Consider the following 25557-nt stretch of genomic DNA (forward strand, 5'->3'; position numbering starts at 1 on the left):
TGTCTTCTTTCGTACACCCTCAAGCAAGAATCTCATATCTCTCGCTGCCCTACTTACATTGCCACTCAAGTCATTTGTTTCTACCATCACAATCATCTCATCCACCCTTTCACCTCTCTTAATTGCCATAGCCATACTTTCTATCGTTCCTCCTGGCAAACACTCCTCACGCATCCTATCTTGAACGCCACGGATCATTGAGTCCCCATACATTACACCTCTCACCACCCTATTCCTCGATTGCTCAGAGGAATAGGGTGGTAAGATTTATAGGATTGATGTAAGAGAAACGTTTCAGCACTTGGATAGAATAAAGGGGATGACATCAGGGCAGAATAAAGTCAAAACCCATTTATAAGTCAAAACTTATATAAGTTTTGACTTATAAATGGTCCTCCAAATATGCAAATATGCAATCCATCCATGTCAGGATTTACATATCGTACAAATATAGTTTGTGACTGCAAGGGATCTGGTAGGTCAATATGGCTGGTCCTTAGTCGATTGGAAAAGGGATGCCAATTTTTTATGTGGTCAGTTTGTATTTACCTAGGATTTTTATCAATCTTTTGGATATGCCCTAGATATGTGGAATGGTGATAGATTTTGAGTAATCACTGCTCTGAAGGGGGGGGGGGTTTGCAGTTACAGAGTTTTAATATTTTTTTGGATTTTTTTTTTTTTTGGGGGGGGGGGGGTGATTGTAGCCACCAGAAAAGAAAGTGTTGAGAATAGGTTCAGTTCAGTAGTTATGGCACTGCTATCAGAACTGATTAATTTTGCTCTGCTATATGGGTTTTTTATTATTCCATACAGTTGTGAGGGGGGGGGGAGTGCTGCAGATGAATATATCCTTATCTGCTCTACCAAAGACCAGTCACATTCCCTAGACCTGCCAGATATCTACCAGGTACTTGCAGTTGCAAACTGTCATACTATGGCTAAACAGGCAGGACAGCCAATATCAGAATTTCTGAACACAAGGACTAAATCTGGTTCTACCATTACAGCTACTCAGGACTTGCTGGCTGTACTTTGGACACCCACCATGATACACTGGAAGAAGGCCACTTTATTACAAAGCAGCAAATACAAATATAAGAGGCTATTCCTCGAATCTGCCTCAGCCCTGAAAAACTCCAAACCTCAACAAATTTGGGTGTATAAGACTTCCCCAAATTTGAGAAGAGTTTATTTAAGACTATAGGCCCAACTTTGGTTGCCTTTCTTCAGCCTCATTTGCCCAGTGTTAGCACCTGCATGCACAAAGCATTGTTTTTGTGATCCCTAATGACGGATTCAGCAATGTAATATTGCTGAAATATAGGAAAGTATTTTTTATAGGAAAGTTATATTTTTAGTTATAGGAAATTTATTATAATTAATATTTTAGTATACATTATTTCCTGAAAAATAATAGCTACAAGTATCCAACGTATAAGCCTGTCTACTAGAATAAGCAGATCATACAATGCCATTTGTACAGTTTATCTGGAAGAAGATAATAATACTGACACAAATATCTAATATGACAAATGATTAATATATCTTATGTGACAAATGATTAATATAATTAATATATTAATATATCACTGTTCCGCCTCAGTGAACACAAAAAATATATCCGACACTTTCACTATGGCAAGTCAGGTCTGGCAGACCATGCTTTGGATACCCCTGCACACAGGATCAATTGGAAAGAAACAAAAGTAATGCACAGAAGCTTCTACAAGTCAGAGAGGTTGTTCCTGGAATCAACAGTAGCCTTAAAACATACTCCAAACCTTAACAAGTATGGCTGTATAAATCTACCAAAGATTTGGGAGACAGTCATCCTAAGACCAAATTAATATTTATTACTTTTATTTTATTTTATTTTTTAAAACTTTCTAAGACTATCATTTGGACTACTATTTCAAAACTTTGAACTTTTTTTAATTTTTTTTTTTAACCTAGATGGCGCCATATTAGGACTTGAGTCTTGTGCTGCACACTGCAATTACTTATACTAGCCCCACTGTTACACCGGATTGTGGTTGTCTTGCTTTTGTAACAAACTTTGTGTTGTGTGCTCTGAAGATGCTGGATATAATACCAGTGAAATATTAGCTTCTAAGTTAATAAATAGTTATTATCTTATCCATCTGTGTTCATATCATACCGTGAAATCTATTACAACAGATTTTTTTAATACTCTGTTGTGAAATTTAATATAGCTTTATAATTAAATTCAGTTGTCATTGTCTCCACAAAGAGAATAAAAATTTTAAGTTTAATAATTCATTTGTAAAATTTTGCAATGGCGACGAAGACAAACGTAAAATTGAAAATATACATAGTTCAAGTACTGCACTACATTTCAGTCAATACAAGCAGGTTTGAAGCTAGTACACATGTACAGATTAGAAAGTGTCGACAATGAAGAAACATGGCTGGGTGAAGTTACTTACAGGTAACCATACTGACATAAGAAAGGGTTATAGGAATGTATTTGGAGAACTATGGATTTATCTGAAAGTAGTTATTTCTTTCAGGTGGTGTATCATCACCACAATATAATCTAGAAGAAGGGCTTAAATACTGTTATTGATATAAAGGAATATAGAGTAACACACCTTTGGAAACAGAAAATTTCCAACTCAAGGTGTGTCTAGTGTTCTTCATAATAGTGTGTATTACAGAATACTAAATATCAGTTAAGGATAGAAACTGAATATATGTAATGAAGATTTGTCTAGAGAAATGTAAGGAAAACTGTTTATGCTGAGTATTTTATCTTCATGCTTGGATTTCTGGAGCAAGATAATTTTCTGAGAATTATTTGTACTCAAAACACAGAGATACATAGGATGAGTATTCATTATTTGTAAAGAAAGCTAACTTTGAGCCAAAATGAAAAGATTCCTTATTGGAATCTTTTCATTTTGTTTTCATTTCAATCAGTTATAGTTGTTAAACCCCAGAGAGGATTACTAAAGGAATATGTTTCCTTTGTTTTGTTTGTTGTAGGATTTTGTTTAATTCCTTCATTCAAATCTAAATGGATGAGTGTGAAAGAGAAAGTATATCTATTAAAAATTGTTTAATATAAATAATTATGTTTGTGTAGCTATTTAATTAAACATTGTTTCTTTTGCATTACAATTTCTCTTGTCTTATTTTAGAGATAAAGATTAGTGAATGTAATATAGTTCGCCCACCGTTTGTAGGTCCCTGCTTCGCGTCTTTCCAAGAATAGTCTATTCGTGCTGAAGGGGAGAAAGAAATGAAGGACGTCCGAATTGGTCGCCAACACGCGAAATCACGTGCGTTATATGTAAAATTTTCCAACTGTTATACAAGCAACATAGTTAACTACAATAATCATAAAAGAGAAGTTAATTTTCCGACCGGTAATAATAAAGAACTCATCCCACAATACGGACTGATTACCCTATTATCGGAATGGATTCTCCTTTTTCTGAGATGCGCAGAAGTGTCAAAGGATCTCTAATTGGGGGGCGAACTATACAGTAGATGCCGCTTACTGTGATCACTTTGGGATAATCACTTTTCAATAACAATAACCGGCTGATAACATTAAGCAAAGGATATCATTTATTTCAATTTATTGTTATGAATATTATTTATTTTATTGTTATAAACAACTTTTTAATAAGAAACAACATAAAATTTATTTTAAAAATGTATCTAGTGTTGTCTGTCATGTGTTTGAACATAATAGTTCATGAATAAATTGCTTATAATGCCTTCCGAAGTTTGTTGTTCTATGTTATACACAGCAAGGAAGCATTCACAGAACCTTTTGCATCTGGGCATTGGCTGGAGGAACTTCTAAAATTTGTTCTTCTATACTTGTATTAGGTTCATTTTCTTCTACTAGTTTAAAGTTCTCATCAGCAGCACCTTGACATATTTCCAACACTCTCATTGTGGCTATCATTACATTACATATTATCGCAGGGAAGTTTGTGCAAGAATTATAGCTGAACGTGATTATATAAAAGACCAATCTGATACAAGTGCAATTGCAAAAAAGATTTCCCTTCTTGATGCATTGCATTTGGTAGCAATGTCATGGAAGCAAGTCTCAGAGACTATTGAAAACTGCTTCCAAAAGGTGGATTTTTTAAAACAAACTCCGAAACTTCTTCTTCCGAAGAGTTTGAATATCTTCAAATAAAATTTTTGATAAAACCCCAGATGGTATTTCAATATCCAACCAATTTTCAAATTCTTCCATTGAAATGCCATCTGGGGTTTTATCAAAAATTTTATTTGAAGATATTCAAACTCTTCGGAAGAAGAAGTTTCAGAGTTTGTTTTAAAAAATCCACCTTTTGGAAGCAGTTTTCAATAGTCTTCTCTGAGACTTGCTTCCATGACATTGCTACCAAATGCAATGCATCAAGAAGGGAAATCTTTTTTTGCAATTGCACTTGTATCAGATTGGCCTTTTATATAATCAAGTTCAGCTATAATTCTCGCACAAACTTCCATGCGATAATATGCTTTAAAAGCTCATATGATGCCTTGGTCACATGGTTGAATTAACAATGTAGTGTTCAAGGGCAAGAAAATTACTTTGATGTTCTTTAACAATAAACTGTTTGTGTATGCAGTGCAGTTGTCTAACTAGATAATTTTTCGCTTTAATTTAAGATCCCATTTAACTAATCAATTGTTGAAAATGGCATTAGTTATCCAAGCATTTGCACTAGAACAGTAACCAACAGGCAAAATTTTGACACCTTTAAAACACTGAGGATTTTAATTTTTTCCAATCATTAGGCACTCTCGTTTCTCACCTTTCATATTAGCACAACAAAGAACTGTCACTCCCTCTTTTGAAGATTTAAATCCTTTTGTACTTTCATTTTTAAACAAATAAGTATGCTCAGGCACTGCATGAAAATAGAATCCTGTTTTGTCTGCATTGTATATATCCTCGGGAGAATATCCAGCAATAATTTTTGGCCACTTGAAAGAAAGCATGAAAATAAACTCGAAAAATCACAATTTGACTGTACTTATCCCACCTGCATTTGCCTGGAAGATACAAGATTATGGAAGAATAAGATTAAAAGAAGATTAACACAAAAGTCAGATTTCGACCAATGTTCCCTGTCAAATTTTCTCCTGATTAACCCTTCAAGTTCATAATTCTGAGATGCAAAAGGCTAAACATTTGAGGATTTTGATAACAATAACAGGAACTGATTATAATAGACGGATTATTTTAAATTCATTTTAAATGGTGTGTTTTGGGACTGACTGATTTTGATAACAATAGTCGATTGATAATATTATCCACGATCACAATAAGTGGATTCTATATTATTATTATTATTAAGAGAGACTTCCTGTGAGTAAAAGAGGCCACATACTATCTGCACCAGCTGTAATACCTGTTTTTGAATTCATTCGCAGTACTTGCAAACACACGACCAATAGCAATCCATTCCAATTACGCACCACTCTGAGAGAGAAAAATCTAGCCCTCATCCCATTTCTTGAAAGCATTCATTCTTAACTTCCTATGTTAAGAAGTTTTTTTTTTTTTTTTTTTTTTTCTCCCAATGGCTAAACACACACATACCAGTTAACAAAAGATTTACTAAACTTAAATTTTTACATATTATATTTCTAACCAACCTTTTCTATCAGGTTGAAATGACCTTTGAAATGACTAAAATATTAACAAATTTAAAATCTTATCATTATTACCTTTAAATTTGTATCAATATTTTACTTAAAAGAATGGCTTTCATTAGGAAGTTATCAATTGCAACTATAGTGTGCATATATTACTAATATATAATATTAGTAATATATTTTAAACAACAGGTACCTTTCCAGTCAGTTCTATGTTCTTAGAGTATTGAGAGCATGATCAGAAGACAAGATTTACAATAGTTATTAAATTCAATATGTCTAAAAGGCTAAAGAAATTAGGCGATTAGAAACCTCGAACATTTGAAGTAATACTAAACTGATAACTAGCAACCTAACCAAATCTGAATTGGCAGCTATGAAATCTTCAAAAGCAAGTCAGGACATCGTAATCACTAGAGCTGATAAAGGCAGAGCCACTGTTATTTTAACTGAACAACTTAACTAGAAAAAATGCATCAATTAGTCTCAGAACAACAGCACCTTATCAACTTGTGAACTATAACCCTAATTGGATTAAAATGAAAACACAAAAAATTACTTAAATCAGTCACATCCTGGCCCATATATACAGTTAAAAAACTACTTCAGCACTACGCTTGTTCCCTGAGCATTTATGGTTTACTCAAGATTCGCAAGCAAAATGTACAGCTACAACAAATAGTTGAAGGTATCGACAGTCCCCAATTATCAACTAGACAAGAAACTAGCATTTTTTTTATAACACTTTGTAAACAAAATTAAAGACATCACACTTGAAAAAAGCAATTTAATAGTCAGTTTTGACGGCTCTTCCCTTTTCACGAATGCCGCAATCAATGACACAATTCTTCTTTTACAGGACAAATTCCTAACCAACATCATAGAGCTCTTTGTCCAAGTACTACGTTCTGGCTATTTTGTGTGACAAAATACTTTTTATCTACAAAAAGAAGGCACAGCCATGGGAATCACTGTTATCTCCCCCCCCCCCCCAATTGGTAACTTTTATATGGAAGCTTTTAAGCAATGTACTCTAGATTCCTTTACTTTAACACCATTAAATTCACAACTGAAATTGAAAGTCAGAACTTACTTCACTTTCTAGGTACACTTGTCACACATCTTCTTTCTGGCAGTCTTTCCTTCACTATTTACATGCGCAATTTGTTAGTCAATTTTGACGTCTCTTCCCTTTTCACGAATGTCCCAATCAATGACACAATTCTTCTTTTACAGGACAAATTCCTGTCCAATATCATAGAGCTCTTTGTCCATGTACTACATTCTGGCTATTCTGGTCGACAAAATACTTTTTACCTACAAAAAGAAGGCACAGCCATGTGATCGCTGTTATCTCCTCCCCAATTGCTAACTTTTATATGGAAGCTTTTCAGCAATGTGCTCTAGGTTCCTTTACTTTAACACCATGAAATTCACAACTGAAATTGAAAGTCAGAATTTACTTCACTTTCTAGGTACACTTGTCATATGTCTTCCTTCTGGCAGTCTTTCCTTCACTATTTACCATAAGTCTACACATACTGGCCAACACACACACACACACACAAGCTCTTACCACCACCCAACACAAAAACTAGATGTCATTAACATACTAAAAACAAGGCTTTGATGATTTGCTGCAGTGAACAAGCACATAAATATGAATTAAAAGTTATCAGTAATACCTTCCTGAAAAATGGCTACAGCCAAAATACTATCAACAAAATTCCATACATTAAAGGTATATCAGATAAAAATAAACAGAATACTACAGAAATAAACCTTAATGACACCTTTAAACTTCCTGCAAAATTAAAGAACTTATTCAACTCATCCAAGGATCCACTGGCCCACTGGAGTATACTGTATTCATTGCACCTGTAATTTGCCCTATATAGGTGAAACAGGATTCCTATCAGAAAAAAGGACATAAATGCCATATTAAATTTAATAACTATGGTAAATCTGGCCTTTCTAATCATGCCCGGAATACTTTACATAGAATTGACTGGAAAGACACCTACTGTTTACATCACACCAAAATGTGGTATGAGCATAAATTTAAGGAGACCTGTGAAATTCTTATCAACCACCATAATCTTAACAATAATGGTGGTCTAAAAATCCCAAGAATATGGATGGTACATATTCTACCCACTTAACCTTTAAGTGTAAGAGCTAATTATAATTAAGACTGTAAGCAATCTAGGATCCTAACTCTAATATAACACTGTTGTTAAATTATAGATTAGGCCACCACTTTTGCTGTATTAAAACTATCTATATGAATTTCATCTCTGATGATGTTATAAATAGAATATAGCTTTGATGTAGTTTTTTTTTTTTTTTTCTAAAGGTCAGGCCAGTAGAATAACGGTTGATCTAATCATTGTCACTTTGGCTTACTGTTTGAAATGTAATATAGCTTGTTTTTGTATACTCCAGATGATGACCTTAATATGAAGGTTGAAATGTCGTGAAATTAGAGTAATTATCCCTAACACGGTTGTAGTCTCTATAATTTTACTAAAATGGATATATTTAAACAAGACAATTTAAAGTCACAAGACTTAAACCAAGAGAAAGTTTTTTTCACTTGGTTATATATTATAAATGAAAGCTGCCAAGAAATTATATTCTTGGTTTAATCTTTTATCCAAGTGTAAGCAAACATTGTTTGCACATGAAGTATCATCACAACAATCATTGTTTGCATACACTTGGATAAAGGATTAAACCAAGATTATAATTTCTTGGCATCTTTCATTTACTTGTATATCTGGATAAGGCATACAACAAGATGCACAGGAGAAAGCTTTTCAAAATTACAGTTATATTTGTAAATGGAACATTATACAGGGCAATACATAGTCTATATTTAAGTTGTAAGTCAACAGTTAGAACTGAAGTAATTACAGGAAGATCATTTGATGTAAAATCAGGTGTAAGGCATGGATGCACATTATCTCCACTCTTATTCATTATCTATATAGATCATAATATGAAAGAAAGTGGTAAACCTGATATTAAAATTGGAGATATCAAACTTAGATCTGTGTTTTATGCAGATGAAGTACTCCTAAACACATCCAGTACAAGTCTCCAGGATTCTCTAACTAAATCGGATAACAGCTGTATTAAATTTGGCATGAAAATCAGCAATAAAAAGACCAAAACTATAGTCTTTAGCATAGAAAACTTCAGCTGCATACTGAATGGAGATCCTACAGAACAAATAAAATATTTCAGCTATTTAGGCACAGTCATTAGTGAAGATTGCAGGTTAAAACTGGAAACAGACAAAAGAATAAGCTAAGCTAGTATAGTGGGGTACCAGTTGAATCCATTTAAATGGAATAAGAGAGAAATTAAGTCAAAACACTATATAAGACAGTGTTCACACCAGTTTTTAAGTTATAAATGTGAGAGTTAGGTTAGATATGAAGGACTTGATCAGAGATTACAGACCACAGATATGAGAGCTCTTACAAAAATTAGAGTCCTGAACAGATGGCATCAATGGCAGAATCACATTAAAAATGAATTCATATTTATAAATTTAGGGACACGTGTTGAACAGATTATTTTATTAATTACTAATAAAATAAAACTTGACATTTCGACCTCTGTATCGAGGTCATCATCGGAAAGTGTATAACGAACCAAGCTACATGCTCTAGCCCTGTATACCGGTAAATGAAATCTATGTAGTTAATTAATTCTTTTCCCTAGCCTGACCTCTAGTGATAAAAAAATAAAAATAAAAATAAATAAATAAAATAAAATATAAAATATATATTAAAAAAAATACAACTACAATAAACTGCTAAAGTTCTCGTGTATTAATATTCTTCTGGATATTTACAGTTCTGATTGTTATAATATGATTTCCTTCAGTTGCTGTTGAATGTTACAAACACTTCACCAGGTTGTCTTCTTGTAGTGGGATTTCTACAGCTAGTTTAGGTTGTAGATGGGTCTCCTCCGCATTCTTGGAATGGTTAGGCCATAATTTTTGTTGAGATTAGGGTTATGTTTGAGCATTTCACATGACTTTTTAAATTTTCTCTCAAACCAGGTTTTGGTGCAGTATAGGGACTTGGTATTTTTCAAATCATTTCTGTGGTATGTTTAGAGTGCTTGGTCAGAAATGCCAGTTTTTCCAAAATGGAGGTATTTAATGTGTTGTTTGTGTTTGTCTTGTCTGATTGGGATAGTTCGCCCTGTTTCCCCTATGTATGGTATGTTACATATGCATTGTATTTTGTATACCCCAGAGTGGGCTAGGTGTGGAAGAGGATCTTTAGAAGAACTGAGTAGGTGTCTTAACTTATTCAGGGGTTTAAAGGTGGTTTTAATGTTGTATTTGCGTAGTGTTCTGTCTATTTTTTCAGAAATGCCTCTAACATAAGGAATGGCAATAGCATTCCTGAAATCTTTTTTGTTCTTACTGGTATCTTTGTGGAGGATCTTGTGAATAGGCTTTTTACTGAATCCATTTTTTATAAATGTTTGGTTGATGATCTTGTATTCCTGGTTTAGAGCTTGTTCATTAGAACAAATAGTTAGAGCTCTGTGTTTAAGGGTGCTTATGACACCTAATTTTTGTGTTGGGTGGTGGTAAGAATTTTTTATGTATGTATTGGCCTGTGTGTGTAGGTCTGCGGTAAACTGAGGAGAGACAGCCAGAGGGAAGATGTGTGACAAGTGTGGCTAGGAACGGAAGAGAGTTGTTTTTCTCCATTTCAATGGTGAATTGCATATGTTTGTGTTGTTTGTTTAGGTGGCTAAGGAATATTTAGAGCTTCGCAGCCATGGGGCCAAACGGCGAAAATATCATCGACGTATCTGAGCCAAATTTTGGGCTTTAGACATGCTGTCTCTAGAGCACGTTGCTCGAAGTTGCAAAAGCTAATGAACAAGCTCTAAACCAGGAATACAAGGTCATCAACCAAACATTTATAAAAAATGGATACAGTAAAAAGACTATTCACAAGATCCTCCACAAAGATACCAGTAAGAATAAAAAAGATTTCAGGAATGCTATTGCCATTCCTTATGTTAGAGGCATTTCTGAAAAAATAGACAGAACACTACACAAATACAACATTAAAACCACCTTTGAACCTCCGAATAAGTTAAGACACCCTACTCAGTTCTTCTAAAGATCCTCTTCCACACCTAGCCCACCCTAGGGTATACAAAATACAATGCACATGTAACATACCATACATGGGGGAAACAGGGTGAACTATCCCAATCAGACAAGACAAACACAAACAACACATTAAATACCTCCATTTTGGAAAAACCGGCATTTCTGACCAAGCACTCTAAACATACCACAGAATTGATTTGAAAAATACCAAGTCCCTACACTGCACCAAAACCTGGTTTGAGAGAAAATTTAAAAAGTCATGTGAAATGCTCAAACATAACCCTAATCCCAACAAAAATTATGGTCTAACCATTCCAAGAATGTGGAGGACCCATCTACAACCTGTATACCTAAACTAGCCATAGAAATCCCACTACAAGAAATGTTTGTAACATTCAACAGCAACTGAAGGAAATCATATTATAACAATCAGAACTGTAAATATCCAGAAGAATATTAATACACAAGGACTTTAGCAGTTTATTGTAGTTGTATTTTTTTTAATATATTTTTTATATTTTATATTTTATTTTATTTATTTTTATTTTTTTATCACTAGAGGTCAGGCTAGGGAAAAGGATTAATTAACTACATAGATTTCATTTACCGGTATACAGGGCTAGAGCATGTAGCTTGGTTCCTTATACACTTGTATCCTTCCGATGATGACCTCGATACAGAGGTCGAAACGTCAAGTTTTATTTTATTAGTAATTAATAAAATAATCTGTTCAACACGTGTGTTTTTGTGTCCCTAAATTTATAAATATGAATGCTGATCACCATGTAACCTTAAAAATGAAGACATTAGGAAGGAAGTTGACATTATTTGCATTCAAGAATATGTGAGCAAGGCTAATTTAAGGGGTAAAGTCACTTAAATAGAATGGAAGAGGAAAGGTTAGCAAAGCAGGTGTTTAATGTGAAGATGACAGAAAAAAAAAGACTAAGAGGAAGACCATGGTCTAGGTAGATTGATTCAGTCAGAAGTGCTGACAAGTAATAGACTAATTTGGAGGAAAACTGTTGATAGGAGATTAATAATAATGTAAATTTAATCTTGTGGCACTATCATAATACCCTTAACACTCCTTAAGGGTATATATCATGAAATTGATGATAAGACAATTTATTCAGAAAAAAAAATGTAAGTCTTTATGCAAATTATACTGAAATATATTTTTCTACAGCACTCTCTCTCTCTCTCTGAATTGGCAGATAATGCCAATTCAGAAAACAAATAGTAAAGATTAACTTTTTTGATTAATAAAGATGCATCAACAGAGCATTTTTCTTTTTCATGAGACCAAAGATAAGAAGTACATCTCAGTGATTTAAAAAAAACTGTGGTCCAAATCCAGTTAAAATAAGAAGCTTATTCTTTGAAATGAAGCATTCCAGATGTTCTACTTAACTGAAGGTAGAACTAAAATATCAATCTTAATGCATATACACAAATGGCCAAATGAACTGAAAACCAAATTTCAATGTTATTTATGTACATGCAAACAGGGAAACTTTTTTATGATTAAGAGATAAAATTTGTAACTTACCGTTGCTCAACTCTAGTTGTTGCCTCTTCAAATGATGGAACCTTCTCTTTAACTCTGTGCAGTTCAACTTGTGTTATTTTGCAGTCAACAATTGGAACCTACAAAAGAACAATATACATACTGATAGGAGTTGGTTTATATTCACTGCTGAAGCAGGTGATAGTCCTGAGATAACTGGTATGTCTGAAGAGTGCATACAATCTCCAGTCATTTTGCAGGAGGAAATAGCCAATTTGCAAATTGACTGTAAATAGTCAATTTACAGTAAAAACAAAACATCTGATATAATGTTTAGAAAAAGAAAATGAGCATTTAATAAATGTGACTATTTATTATTTTATTTTCTTTATACAGATTATCCATAATATTTCTTTAAATTTAAGGGTATCTAGACATTTCCTGTAACAATCATTATTTATAGCTATAAAACATTTTCTTTCATACTGATAATTTTGCAATATATTAAGTAACTAATAACCAAGATTTTATTATAGTTAACACTTTAAAATGGAATACAAATATACACTACCTAATATCTCTGGTGAAATCATTTGGGTAATATTTATCAGACGGATATTTATCAGAAGGAAAAGAAAAGAAAAAAAATCACGTAACAGAACATGGATGAGTCCTGTTCCCATTTTTTAAAAGCCATATTGCTGCTGACATATTGCAGGATCTAATCAGCAATTTCCATATAGCAAAATTAGACCCTGAACTCTGTTCAGGGGGTTCCCATACGAGAAAATAACGTCACCAGATTATTTAACGTTTATGATTGGATGATTGACACTCTCTTGCTGTCACCAATCAAAAAGCAGATCCAGCAAGGTGAGAGAAAACACTATACCCTGATGCAATTTCATGCTTGCGTTTCGAAAGATGTGTCACATATTGGGATGGTTCTTTGATTGTAACTAAATCTGCATGTTGGGGGAAGGGGAGCTAATGTGTTTGCATTAGAATATATTAGAAAAAAAAATTAAGAATAATACTATATTCGGTTAGTATATCTGAATTACTAAAAGGTGTAAATACATGAACTATCATTAATAGGCCATGTGAGGATGGAAAATATAATGGAGAGAGAAATAATAGATGTGAATAAAAAATACTTGTAAAACGAATTATTAATAATTAACATTTGTCATATTATTGTGTCTTACAAGTTGCTAGGTGGAGTGAATAACATGTGATCCTATCAATTCCATGTGTGCACATGTGCATTTATGATGGCATAATTAAAAAAATAAAAATAAGGAGTGGAAAAGATTTGTTTGCAAAGTATCAATAGCTAACCAATAACAAACAGTCACTGTATACTTTTGGTATCTCAGAAAACAACTGAAGAGAGGTGCTGATTCACTGAACTAATAATGTTTAAAAGGTGATTCATTTAGGTATGGGCTGCCATTCAAGATTAGCCTTGTATTTATTGTTGAATGCTATAGCTACTCCTTCTCTTTGAATGTTATTGTCTGAATATAACATTTTCTATGAACTGGACAATGAGACTTATTTGTGCCTATGGTCCCACAAAAGGTTCTAAGAACTGGATGGATTTTTTGAGGCTTTAGAAAAAGCAAATGAAACAATGAAAAAGGAAGAGTTGGTCTATGTTGAGGATCTAAATAGCAGAGAAGGAAATAACTGTCAGACATACAAAAATATTTTGGGAAAATTTGGAGAAAAGAGCAAAGCTGATAATAATGGCAAATACTTGATGGATATCTGCTCAGGACATGGACTGGTTATTGCTAAAACCATGTTCCAACATAAAATTGTGCACAAATTCACATGGAGAGAAGAGGCAAGGAATAAGAAAAGTCTCATTGACTATGTTATTGTTGATAGTGATGTTTTCTCCCTGGTGCAGGGAGAAAAGAGAAAAGAGTCCAGAGTGCACAGAGGATTTGAAATTGGAAGCGATCCCTATTTAGTCTTGAGCAGGATAAAATTGAATTTCATACTGAAAAGAAGAACACGGAAGAAAGTTTTAAAGCAAATAAAAGCTTAGTAGATCTCAGATGTGAATTGTAGACTAAAATACACAAACATTATTCAAGAAAAAATTTTGAGAACAGGAGACAAACATTGGAGATTCAGTGGAAAATCCTGAAGAAAACATTGATTGATTCAGCCAGAGAGGCATGTGGTGAGATTGTGTGCAAGGATAGAAAAAATCAGAACTCTATGGTGGACACAGGAAGTTAAACAGGCAGTAATGGAAAAGAAAAAAACATATCAAAAGTTCCTGGCAAATAAGTCAGCTTGTGCTCTTAGAGAATACAAAGATAAATGTAAGAAAGATAAACACTGTGTAAAACTAGCTAAACAAAAGTCATGGGAAGACTTTGGTAAGAACATAGAAAATAAATATCAATAATGTGGCAAGATATTCTGGAGGTTGTTGAAAAAGCTCAGAAATGGAGGAAAGAGAATGGAGAAAGAGCTGTAAAAGGAAATAGAGATGATAAATGTGACACAAAAAATCAGAGAAAAAGATATACTACATGTATGGGATAATTACTTTGAAAAATTGCTAAATGAAACAAGCAGAGGGATGAATTCCAGATGACTGAAAATGTTGGAGTCTTGACAAGTAAGATTGATTTGGAGGAAAATTGTGGCTACAAAATTAGTGGTGATGTAAGTTTTTTCATAGTACTATCATATCCTGTACACCACTTGAGATTACATGTTAGGAACATGATGATGACTGATCTCAAGAACCATTTTAACTTATGGATCTGAGAGCTGGGTTAGAAATAAAACACTTGGCCAAAGACTAGAGAGCACAGATATAAAAGTCCTGAGAAAGATTTAGGGGCATGAACAGATGGCATCAATGGCAATATCATATTAAAAACGAGGATATTAGGAAAGAACTTGACATTGTTATCATCCAGGATGATATGTTAGAAGAGCTAATCTCAGGTGGTATGGTCACTTAAACAGAATGGGAGAAGAAAGATTAGCAAAACAGGTGTTCTCTGCCTGGATGACAGGAAAACAACCCAGAGAAAGACCAAGATATGGGTGGACTGATATAGTAAAGAGTGCCTTAGAAGACAGAAATATATGATCTGATAATGTTGAAGTCTTGACAGATAACAGATTGATTTGGAGGAAAATTGTTAATAGGAAGTTAGTAATGATGTAAATTTTTCATGTAGTACTGTCATAATATACTATACATCCCTTGAGGGTACATGTGAAGAATTTGATGATGATGTAGAATCGACGAAAGTTTCCTAAGTTGACCAGAGTTTGCGGAAATACATTCCTCGGCATTCATGAGTTGTCTTAATGCAGACTACTTAAAAGACATAGGCGCTGTCCAAGTGTCTATATATTCTCCTTTTATTAGACCATTTTCATAAGGTTTCATGGACTGACAACTGTTTTGAACTGGTTGGTTGTCTTCAGAGACAAGGCAGAAATCTTAAGAGAGCAAAAACTCTCATTCAGTACTACTGTACTCACAAAATATTAGTGGTTTACGTTAAATTCTTTACTCCAGTAAGTCATTTTATATGTATAGTCATTTAATTATATCTAACAATTATGGTAGCATTAAAAACAAGTTCACAAGTTGACTAAATTGCATTTGAAGCTTGCAAGATTACAGGACAGAGTAACTTTCTCTAACAATGTGACTCTAATCTTATTCCAAATTTTGCCAGGATCAAAGAAACCATTTTATCTTTGGGTGCACACTTAATTAGGGCAAAATAAAGGATTACAAGGGAAATTGCACTGTTATAACTGATATAGATTTATCGAATCATAAGATCAAATTCTCCAAGATATATGTACGAACCTCTTACTAGTGATCCCACCAAATTAAATCAGCTATAAGACAGTATAAATTTCTTGAATGATGACACTATCAAAAAGTTAAAGAATTTTCATGCCAGAATGCCTAGACTATATGGTCTGCCTAAAATCCATAAAACGAGCATTCGTTTGTGGTCAGGGTCAACTGTAATGGCAGTCCTACTTATAAGATTTTTAGATTTGATAAAACTTATAAAAATTTTATCTAATCTAACAGAAAAATCTTCACCCTACTACATACAGAATACATCATTGATAGATTTCATCACTAAAGTGAGACTTCCACCTTCACTGCTCTAATACTATGGTGATCTTTGACACTATTTCCCTCTTCACCAACATTTCATTAGATGTAATCTTTCAACTGCTAAGGACTTTCTAACTGACATTCTTAAATTATTTCATTTTCCTATACAGTTCAGATACTTTTCCTGACAAGGGAATCTATATAAGCAGGTGAAAGGATGTGCCATGAGTTCTTCCTTGTCACTACTTGTATGAAATTACTTCACAGAACATTTAGAGACACATCACTTCACTATTATCATCTCTTGTCACTCCACCTAGTTTTGTTATTTTGCGTTCACTATTTGGCCACACACAATGGAGAATTAGTTTCTCAGATAAAATAGCAACCTATTCCCTAGAATTAAATTTATGCTAGAAAAGGAAAATAATGGAGTCTTTCATTTCTTGTATTCACTGATACAGTGAATACAAGAAATTATATTTTGAAATAATTAAACTTGAAGTGGATAGCAGCTTTTCAAGTTTCTAAGAAGCTCAAAGTCACAGGATTACACATTCTTCAGGACTCCATGCACCATCCTTCACAAAAAAAATCGGCATCATCAAGACTCTTGCACATCATCTGTTCTTCTGAGGACACACTCAGACAAGAATTACAATCTATAAAAGACAGCATGATTATGAATGGATATTTTCCATCCAGATTACAGAGTATCTTTTACGGACACATAGGAAGACAGAATAAAGACTGTGAAAGGGTGCATGGTGGCTACGGAGTGGGAATGATGAACCAGGAAGGAGAGAGAGTTGTGGACTTTGCAGTAGCGTTTGATCTGGCAATTGTGAACTCGTTTTTCTAAAAGAGGGAAGAACATTTGATAACATCTAGGAGTGGTAACATCAGTTCACAAATTGACTACATTTTGACTAGAAGAAAACATCTTAAGGTTGTGACAAATTGTAAAGAAATTCTAACAGATCAAATAGCACAGCAACACCGACTGCTGTGCGCAGACTTTAAAATAAGATTGAAGATAAGAACCTCTGGATGCCATGGGATGAAGACAATTAAGTGGTTTCGCTTAAAAGAGGAGAGTGTGAGGAATCGTTTTAGGGAGAGGGTGTTAGAGAGGATTTTGGATGGACTGGAAAGTGTACAAGATTGGTGGAAACATAATTCAAAAGTAATCCTGAGCTGTGCAATCGAGGTGCTTGGTGAGACATCTGGAAAAATTAGAGAGCAGAAGGAGGGTTAGTAGTGGAATAATAATGTACAAGTGGCAGTGACAGCTAAGAGGAAGGTAAAGCAGAAGTGGGATGAGTCAAGAGTGGAAGAGGACAGAGAGGTGTACAGAGAGAGAAAGCAAGAAGCCAAGAGAGTTGTGGCACAGGCAAAGGCCATGGCATATCAAGATCTGTGTGATCAATTAGAAACAAAGGAAGGATAGAGAAAAATTTACCAACTAGCAAAATGTAGAAATAAAGCAGCAAAGGACATCTTACATGTGAGGCAGATCAAAGACGCTGAAGGAAGAGTATTATGGAGGGATGTGGACATAAGAAACAGATGGAAAATATACTTTGAGGGACTTTTGAATGAGGAAAATGCAAGGGCTCACAGAGGAGATGGACAGCCTTCTGAGGGGATGGTGCAGAACATCAGTAGAGTGGAAGTGACGGAGGCCATGAAGAGGATGAGGAATGGAAAATCGGTGGGCCCCGACAGAATTCCAGTGGAGACATGGAAGGCACTGGGGGAAGAGGGAATTGACCTGCTGTGGGACCTGTTCATGAAAGTTTACCAACAGGAAAATATACCCGAGGAATGGAAGGAGAGTACTCTTTTCCCCATCTACAAGGGTAAAGGGGATGCACAAGACTGTAAAAATTACAGAGGAATAAAGTTGATGTCCCACACAATGAAAATCCTAGAAAGGGTTCTTGATGGTAGATTGAGGAAGGAGGTGGAGATTGCAAAGGAACAATTTGGCTTCATGCCTGGTAGATCAACAACAGATGCTATCTTTGGGTTACGGCAGATGATGGAAAAGTATCGAGAGAAACAAAGGGAGCTGCATCTGGCATTTATTGATCTGGAGAAAGCATACGATAGAGTGCCAAGGCAAGACGTCTGGAGATGTCTGAGGGAGAAGAAGGTGCCAGAGAAATATGTCAGGTTGTTGAGGGAAATGTACAGAAATGTGAAGACAAGTGTTCGGACCTGTCTGGGACATACAGAAAGTTTTCAAGTAATAGTTGGCTTGCATCAAGGGTCAGCATTAAGTCCGTTTCTGTTTAATATTGTGATGGAGGTGGTAACAGAGAAGGTGAGAGAAGATGCGCCTTGGACAATGTTGTATGCAGATGGCATCTTGCTCTGTGCAGATTCAAGAGAAGAAACGGGAACTAAACTGGAAAGATGGAGAAAAGTACTGGAAGAGAGAGGTATGAGACTGAGCAGAAGTAAGACAGAGTATATGTGTTGCACAGTGGGTGGCAGACAGGAGACAGATCTGGAGCTGGAAGGAAATGTCATCAGGAAGGTGAGAGACTTTAGATACTTCGGTTCAACAGTGGAAGAGGATGGAGGAGCTGAGAAGGAAGTGGGATGCAGGATACAAGCGGGTTGGTGGAACTGGAGAGAGATGGCTGGAGTGTTATGCGATAAGAGGGTGCTGATCAATCTGAAAGGCAAAATCTATAGGACAGTAGTGAAGCCAGCTATGACATATGCTATAGAAACTGTGGCCCTGAGGAAAAATAACATCAGCAGGATGGAAGTAGCAGAGATGAGAATGCTTAGGTGGATGTGCGGTGTGACCAGAAAGGATCGTCTGAGAAATGACTATGTCAGGGGAACAGTGAAAGTTATGAACTTAGGAGCGAAAATACAGGAGGCAAGGTTGAGATGGTTTGGTCATGTGATGAGGAGGGAGGACGAATATGTGGGAAGAAGGGTCATGCAGATGGATGTGCAAGGAAGGCGGAAGCGTGGGTGGCCAAGGAAGAGATGGAGGGAGCTGGTAGAATCGGACTTGAGGATGAAGAACTTGGATGTGGTGAAAGCCCAAGACAGGAAGGTGTGGAGGAGACTCATTATAAACAGTGACCCCCACTTAAGTGGGAGAAGATGCAGAAGAAGAAAAAGAAGAAGATTACAGAGTATCTTTTAAGATAGTTTAAGTTTAAATCAGAATAAATGGACTATAGTAATGGGAGATTTTTACTGTAAAACTGGAATGAAGGACAATAATGAAACAAGTATAGGAGGAGTTTGGTACTGGACATAGAAATGAAAGAGGAGAAAGACTAGTAAGATTTGAAGAAAGTCAGAGTCTATTTATAATGAATGCATTCTATACAAAGAGAAAGGCATGACATGGCATTTTCATGCCTTTCATGGCAGGTGCCTGATGGTATTACAAAAAATGAACTAGACTTTATTTTGAATAACAGAAAAGAATTAATAGAAGATATGGCAATAATAAAGAAGAGCTAAAATCAAATTAAACAATAGAAAAAAATAGGAGAGAAACAAAAAGAACTGTTGTTAAAATACATAACAAAATTATTAGAACACAGTACAAAAAAATCGAAAAGATTTTGACAGAAAAACTTATTTCAAATGAAAAAGAAAGCCTAAACTCTACACAAAGAATGGAAACACATTATATCATCAATAGACAAATCTAATGTGGAAATGATAAAAACATGTCAAAAAAGTAAAGTAGGAACTAATAGATTAAGTCAAAAATACTACAGCCTTAATCAAGAAAAGAGAAGAATTTTTTGAAGGAAAAGATACAAAGGAACTAGGGAAGAAATAGAATTTAATGAATTTAGAAAACTAGTGAGAAGAGAAATAAGAAATGATATTAGAAGCCATATTATCAATAAAGTAAAAGAAATTATAGAAAAGAATAAATCATTGAAAGTAATAAGAAAGGAAACTAATAAAGGAGAGAACTGAATTACATGTCTCAAAAATAAAAACAAGGAGATAAAGTACAAAAGAAATGAAATAATGAAAATATGTGAAGACTTTTATACAAAGATGTCTGAAGATATCTATCTTGGACCCACTGAAAAATGAAGAAAATGAAGATGATACCAGAAATAATGATGGAAGAAGTGGAGAACCTGCTCTGTGCCACTTTTACATATTGTAACAAGCTTTGCTCCCCTTTGCCTTTAACCTAATTGTTAATGATTATGTTCTCAGTTCTCATGGATTCCAGTACCAAGTGAGCTGGGGGGGGGGGGGGGGGCAGTTCGCTCCAGGCAGCACTTTGAACCTTTTTGAACTTTTGCAGTTAATTCTAAAATACAATAATAAATTTAGTTTAATCCTTTATCCAAGTGTGAGCAAACAAAGCTTGTGCCTGAAAGTATCTTCAGGATTGGGGTAAGGTAGTACAACACCAGTACTACCTTACCTTGCTCTTGTACTACCTTACCCCAGTCCTGAAGATACTTTCAGGCACAAACTTTGTTTGCTCACACTTGGATAAAGGATTAAACTAAATTTATTATAGTCTAACCAAGTAAAAAATAAACTTTCAACATCTAAAATACAATCTCGAGAACTGATTTCCAAATATTGTAATACTACTGCGAATTTTCCTCACAATTACTGTAAGTGTTGCTAGTTGTGAGAGGAGTTTTTCTAAATAAAATAGATTAATTACCTAGGTTACTATGAAATAGACTTCGCCATTGTATTATTATTATAGTCTAACCAAGTGAAAAATAAACTTTCAACATCTAAAATACAATCTCGAGAACTGATTTCCAAATATTGTAATACCACTGCGAATTTTCCTCACAATTACTGTAAGTGTTGCTAGTTGTGAGAGGAGTTTTTCTAAATAAAATAGATTAATTACCTAGGTTACTATGAAATAGACTTTGCCATTGTCATCGACAATTTTGCTAACAGAAAAGCAAGAAAAATAACAATTTAGAATGTTGAAGTTAAAGTTTTACTTCAAAAATAAACATAGTGTTTTAATTTATTTTCTTATATGTCGTTTTGACTTTTTGTAGTATTTTTGGCGTGTGCTGAGAGGGGCGGCAAAAGCTCTAGCTACACCACTGAACAGAAGCATTTTCAACCTCTGTTTGGTTCTTTCTTGCTTCATGTAACTTAAGTTCTCATGTGTGTTTTCATTCTGATGACATGTTGAAATACTCATTACAAAATGTTAGTGCATTAAATTCTTTATTTCATTATGTAATTTTATGTGTACAGTGGAGAATGTAATTGCATAAATGAAATTTAACAAAAGCCCAGTTGAAGATGGAATACTGGCTGAACATCTAAAGGCAAGAGGAAGGATATTATAGAAGGATATGAATTTGTTATTTAATGATATCATCTCTGGCATGGGCAAGCGGTTTTTTTCTCCTGGAAACTCGGGTTTTTCGTCCCATAAACTCAAGAAAATCAACCAGAGAACACACTATTTCAGACATTAAATATATTGTGTTATGGTTAGGGACCACAAGATGGCAGCACAGATTGAGCCATTCTCTTCACTGCATGCCGATTAATTAGTGAAAGCCTTGGGCCAGCTATCTCTGATTGAATTGCCCACTCAGTCTCCAAAAGTTAGATATGGCTAAAACAGCCTCACCTACTCCCTATATAAAAATAAAAAGGCATTAGCTAATTTTTTTTTTTTTGATGGCATCATCAAACAAGAAAACACCCCTGAACAACAGAACAATGCAATTACAGTCCTAATCCACAAAAAAGGAAATAAAGAAGAAATAAATAATTACATACCAATAAGCCTATTATCACAAGTATATAAACTGTTTTCAAAAATATTGTTAAATAGATTAATGATAAAGTTGGATGAAGCTGGTTTTAGAAAAAAATTTTCTACAATAGATCATATAAATCAACTAATATAAGAAACTAATGAATACCAAATAGACCACTATATGATGTTTATAGATTACACAAAAGCTTTTGACTCCATATTTCAAGACAAAATGATAGAAGCATTGGAAAAACAGAATATAGAAAAGAAATGCATTAAGCTAATGAATAAACTATACGAAAAAGCAACAGCGACAATAAAACTTTAAAACACAGGAAAACCATTCCGAATACAGAGAGGAATAAGACAAGGAGATCCACATTCAACCAAACTATTCAGTATGACATTGAAAGAAATCTTTAAAAAAGGAAATTGAGAAGAGAAAGAAATTAATATAAATGGAAAGCACTTCAACCATCTAAGATTTGCCGATGACATAGTACTCATCGCAAAGAGTAAAGAAGAACTACAATAATTTAGACAATTATTCTCCTATTAATAGCCTATTATCAGATACCAAGAGAATCTCCATTTCTTATATAAAAATCATCTCTGAACGCATCTCAAAAGTCCTAAAAAAATCAATTCCAGGCAACCTTCAAGCCAATAAACAACATTTCCTCGATCTTCCACAAAAGACAAACTTCTGCACTTGACTCGCACAGGCTGGGAGCATACTAAATTGCTTGATAATGCAATATCTCCTATTTTGGCCAGAATGGTCATACTGCAGACATTTCATGATCAGAACATATGGAATACATTGTGTTTCCTCCAAGCTGAGAAATCTGGTCTTGGGAATATGGTGTTTCTACTAGTCACAGGATTTTGGGGCAACACAAAAACTCTTCAAAAAATATTATGAAGCTCTTCAGAATCAACCTGATCTTAATAGAAATGATGGTCTAAAAATTTCTAAATTCTGGGAAATAGTAACACTAAACTCTCAACTATAATCCTACATTGAAATTATAATATGAATATGTTGGTCAGACTTGGCATACTGTAGATGTTTGACAATTAGAACATATAGAATATATCCATTTCCTTCAAGATGAGAAATCTGTTCTTGGAAACATGGAATTTCTACTAGCCACAGGATTCTTTACACAAGTTCTTTCAGATTCAAGAAATTATTCAAAGAATGTTAAGAAGTTCTTTGGAATAAAAGCAATTTTAACAGGAATGATGGTCAAAAGATTCCTAAATTCTAGCAACCTTTCGAACCCTCACCAATAATCTTACATTCAAATTATAATATATATCTGCAAATTTTTTCCTTTTCTTTTGTGGGTTGTTTGTATGTATATAATATATATATATATTATTATTTTTTGTATAATCGATTACATACATATTCAAATCTACTCTCCTTTTCAGGACATGACAGGATGTGACAGATACACGTATTTCTTAGTTGATTCATTTGGTATATCACACATTCATATCTATTTACTGTACACAAATAATCATCTTTCTTGTATTATTTATGGTCCAATCTCAAGGTGACTAACATGGCAATGGCATCCAGTTTTCCAATGAAGAGTCACATCTATCCTTCTCATCCGTCTTAGGATGGGTTGAGTCCCCCCCCCCCCAATGAAGGCGCTTACAACAAATTAATGCAGCCGATTCATCACTCCTCTGCTGCATCCCCCTAAGAGCAGCATCCATGACTGTAATCCGTGTGTGTGTGTGTGTGTGTGTTAAATGGACCAGTTTCCCTGTTTGTGGGAGGAAAAACTCCAGATAAACAGGGGAGAAAAACCCTGCTGTCCATGCCCAAGACCGGCTAACTTGGCTATGTCTGAGAAAGAGCCTTAAGCTTCTCACGTCAACGACAGGAATCGAACCCAGGACACTCCTTTCCCAGGCATATGGTTACAAAGCACATAGCCACTAGGCTAATTGCGCAGACCTTTCTTGTATATTACTGTATATGCAATTCAAGATGCAAATATTTTAATTTAATGTCAGTGATAAATTTACATTTAGTAAATTTCTTGTTAAACCTGTTCTGTGCCACTTTTACATACAATAACAAGCATTGCTCCCTTTTGCCTTTAGGCTAACTTTGTTAATGACTATGTTCTCAGTTCCCATGGACTCCAGTACCAAGTAACTAGCCAGAAAATGTTGGAACAGAAGCCTTCTGTAACCTTTGTTTATTTCTTTCTTGCTTCATGTAACTTCAGTTCTCGTGTGTGTGTTTTCACTCTGATGACATGGTGAGATACTCATCACAAAATGTTAGTGGTTTACATTAAATTGTTTATTTCATTATGTAATTTTATGTGTATAGTAATTTAATTACTGTATCGGGTTTCATCTTGGTAGCACTATAACCTCGTCATTGTTTCCTTTGGAAAAGATCAACCTTCACCCAGTTCTGAGTCATTTGCTACTTCAAGAATACAAAACAGGATGGCCTCTGTGATTTCTATGCCTCTTTTCCTTAGTCCAATTACCGTCTCTGCTCTCCCAATTCAAATTTTTTCCAACCAAATAAGTGAAAAAATCCTTTCTGGAATGAGGACTTTCACTGCCAAATTACATAAAAACCAAAACGACTCTCCAAGCTCTTTTTTATAATGGACTACTTTGACAAGCATGCCAAAGTAGTCCATTATAAAAATTCAGCATACTTAAAATGACTGAAGTCAAAAACTCCAGTTTTATACTTAGCCTCCACAACAGCCTGCAACATCTGTTTTAAAAAAAAAAATCACATTTTTTAAAAGGCTGAATACAGAAAACTTGCCTCCAACTTGACATCAGTAGATTCTTTTACTACCTAGCTAAGACTATTGGGTACAACTGCTTTCTATGTTTCCAACACTCTTGAATATCTAAATGGCACCATGGTAACATTTAACATTACACAAAGATCAGGCTGACCGCTTTACATCAGTCTTCTCATCAGACTTTTTTTTTTGTTAACAATGGGAACAACCAACTTCGTGCTATGCCAAAATAGTCCAATGCATGCCCCCTTTTGATCTTTCGCCAGAAAGGTATAAGATAAAAATAGTCTAGGCCAGTAAGTCTCCTACTTCACACAGTACCCGATCAGCTGTGCTCAAAATTTGAATTCCAAAACTGACACACATTCTATATAACCTGCCCACTTCTCGTAACAATCAGTTACTAATAAACAGTTGCTGTTTCTTATATATATATATATATATATATTTTTTTTGTTTGTTAAGATATTTTATTATTTTTGTTAGAGTTACTTTTGAGAGAGGTTTTTATCATGGAGGGTTTTGAGAGAG

General features: G+C 34.5%; 1 protein-coding gene across 2 annotated transcripts in view; it reads right to left on the minus strand.

Annotated features, from left to right (window-relative positions):
* LOC150104237 (uncharacterized) overlaps positions 1-25557 on the minus strand; it is a 358570-nt gene that overhangs the window by 117717 nt on the left and 215296 nt on the right. For both annotated transcript variants that reach the window (XM_090396863.1, XM_090396862.1), the window contains one exon: positions 12366-12463. In XM_090396863.1, the coding sequence (XP_090252989.1) occupies positions 12366-12463 (98 nt within the window). The remainder of the gene's footprint in view (positions 1-12365; positions 12464-25557) is intronic.

Source organism: Typopeltis vanoorti, chromosome 8, assembly GCF_054136105.1.
Source record: "Typopeltis vanoorti isolate ZY-2024b chromosome 8, IOZ_Tvanoo_1.0, whole genome shotgun sequence".
Taxonomy (NCBI): Eukaryota; Metazoa; Arthropoda; class Arachnida; order Uropygi; family Thelyphonidae; genus Typopeltis; species Typopeltis vanoorti.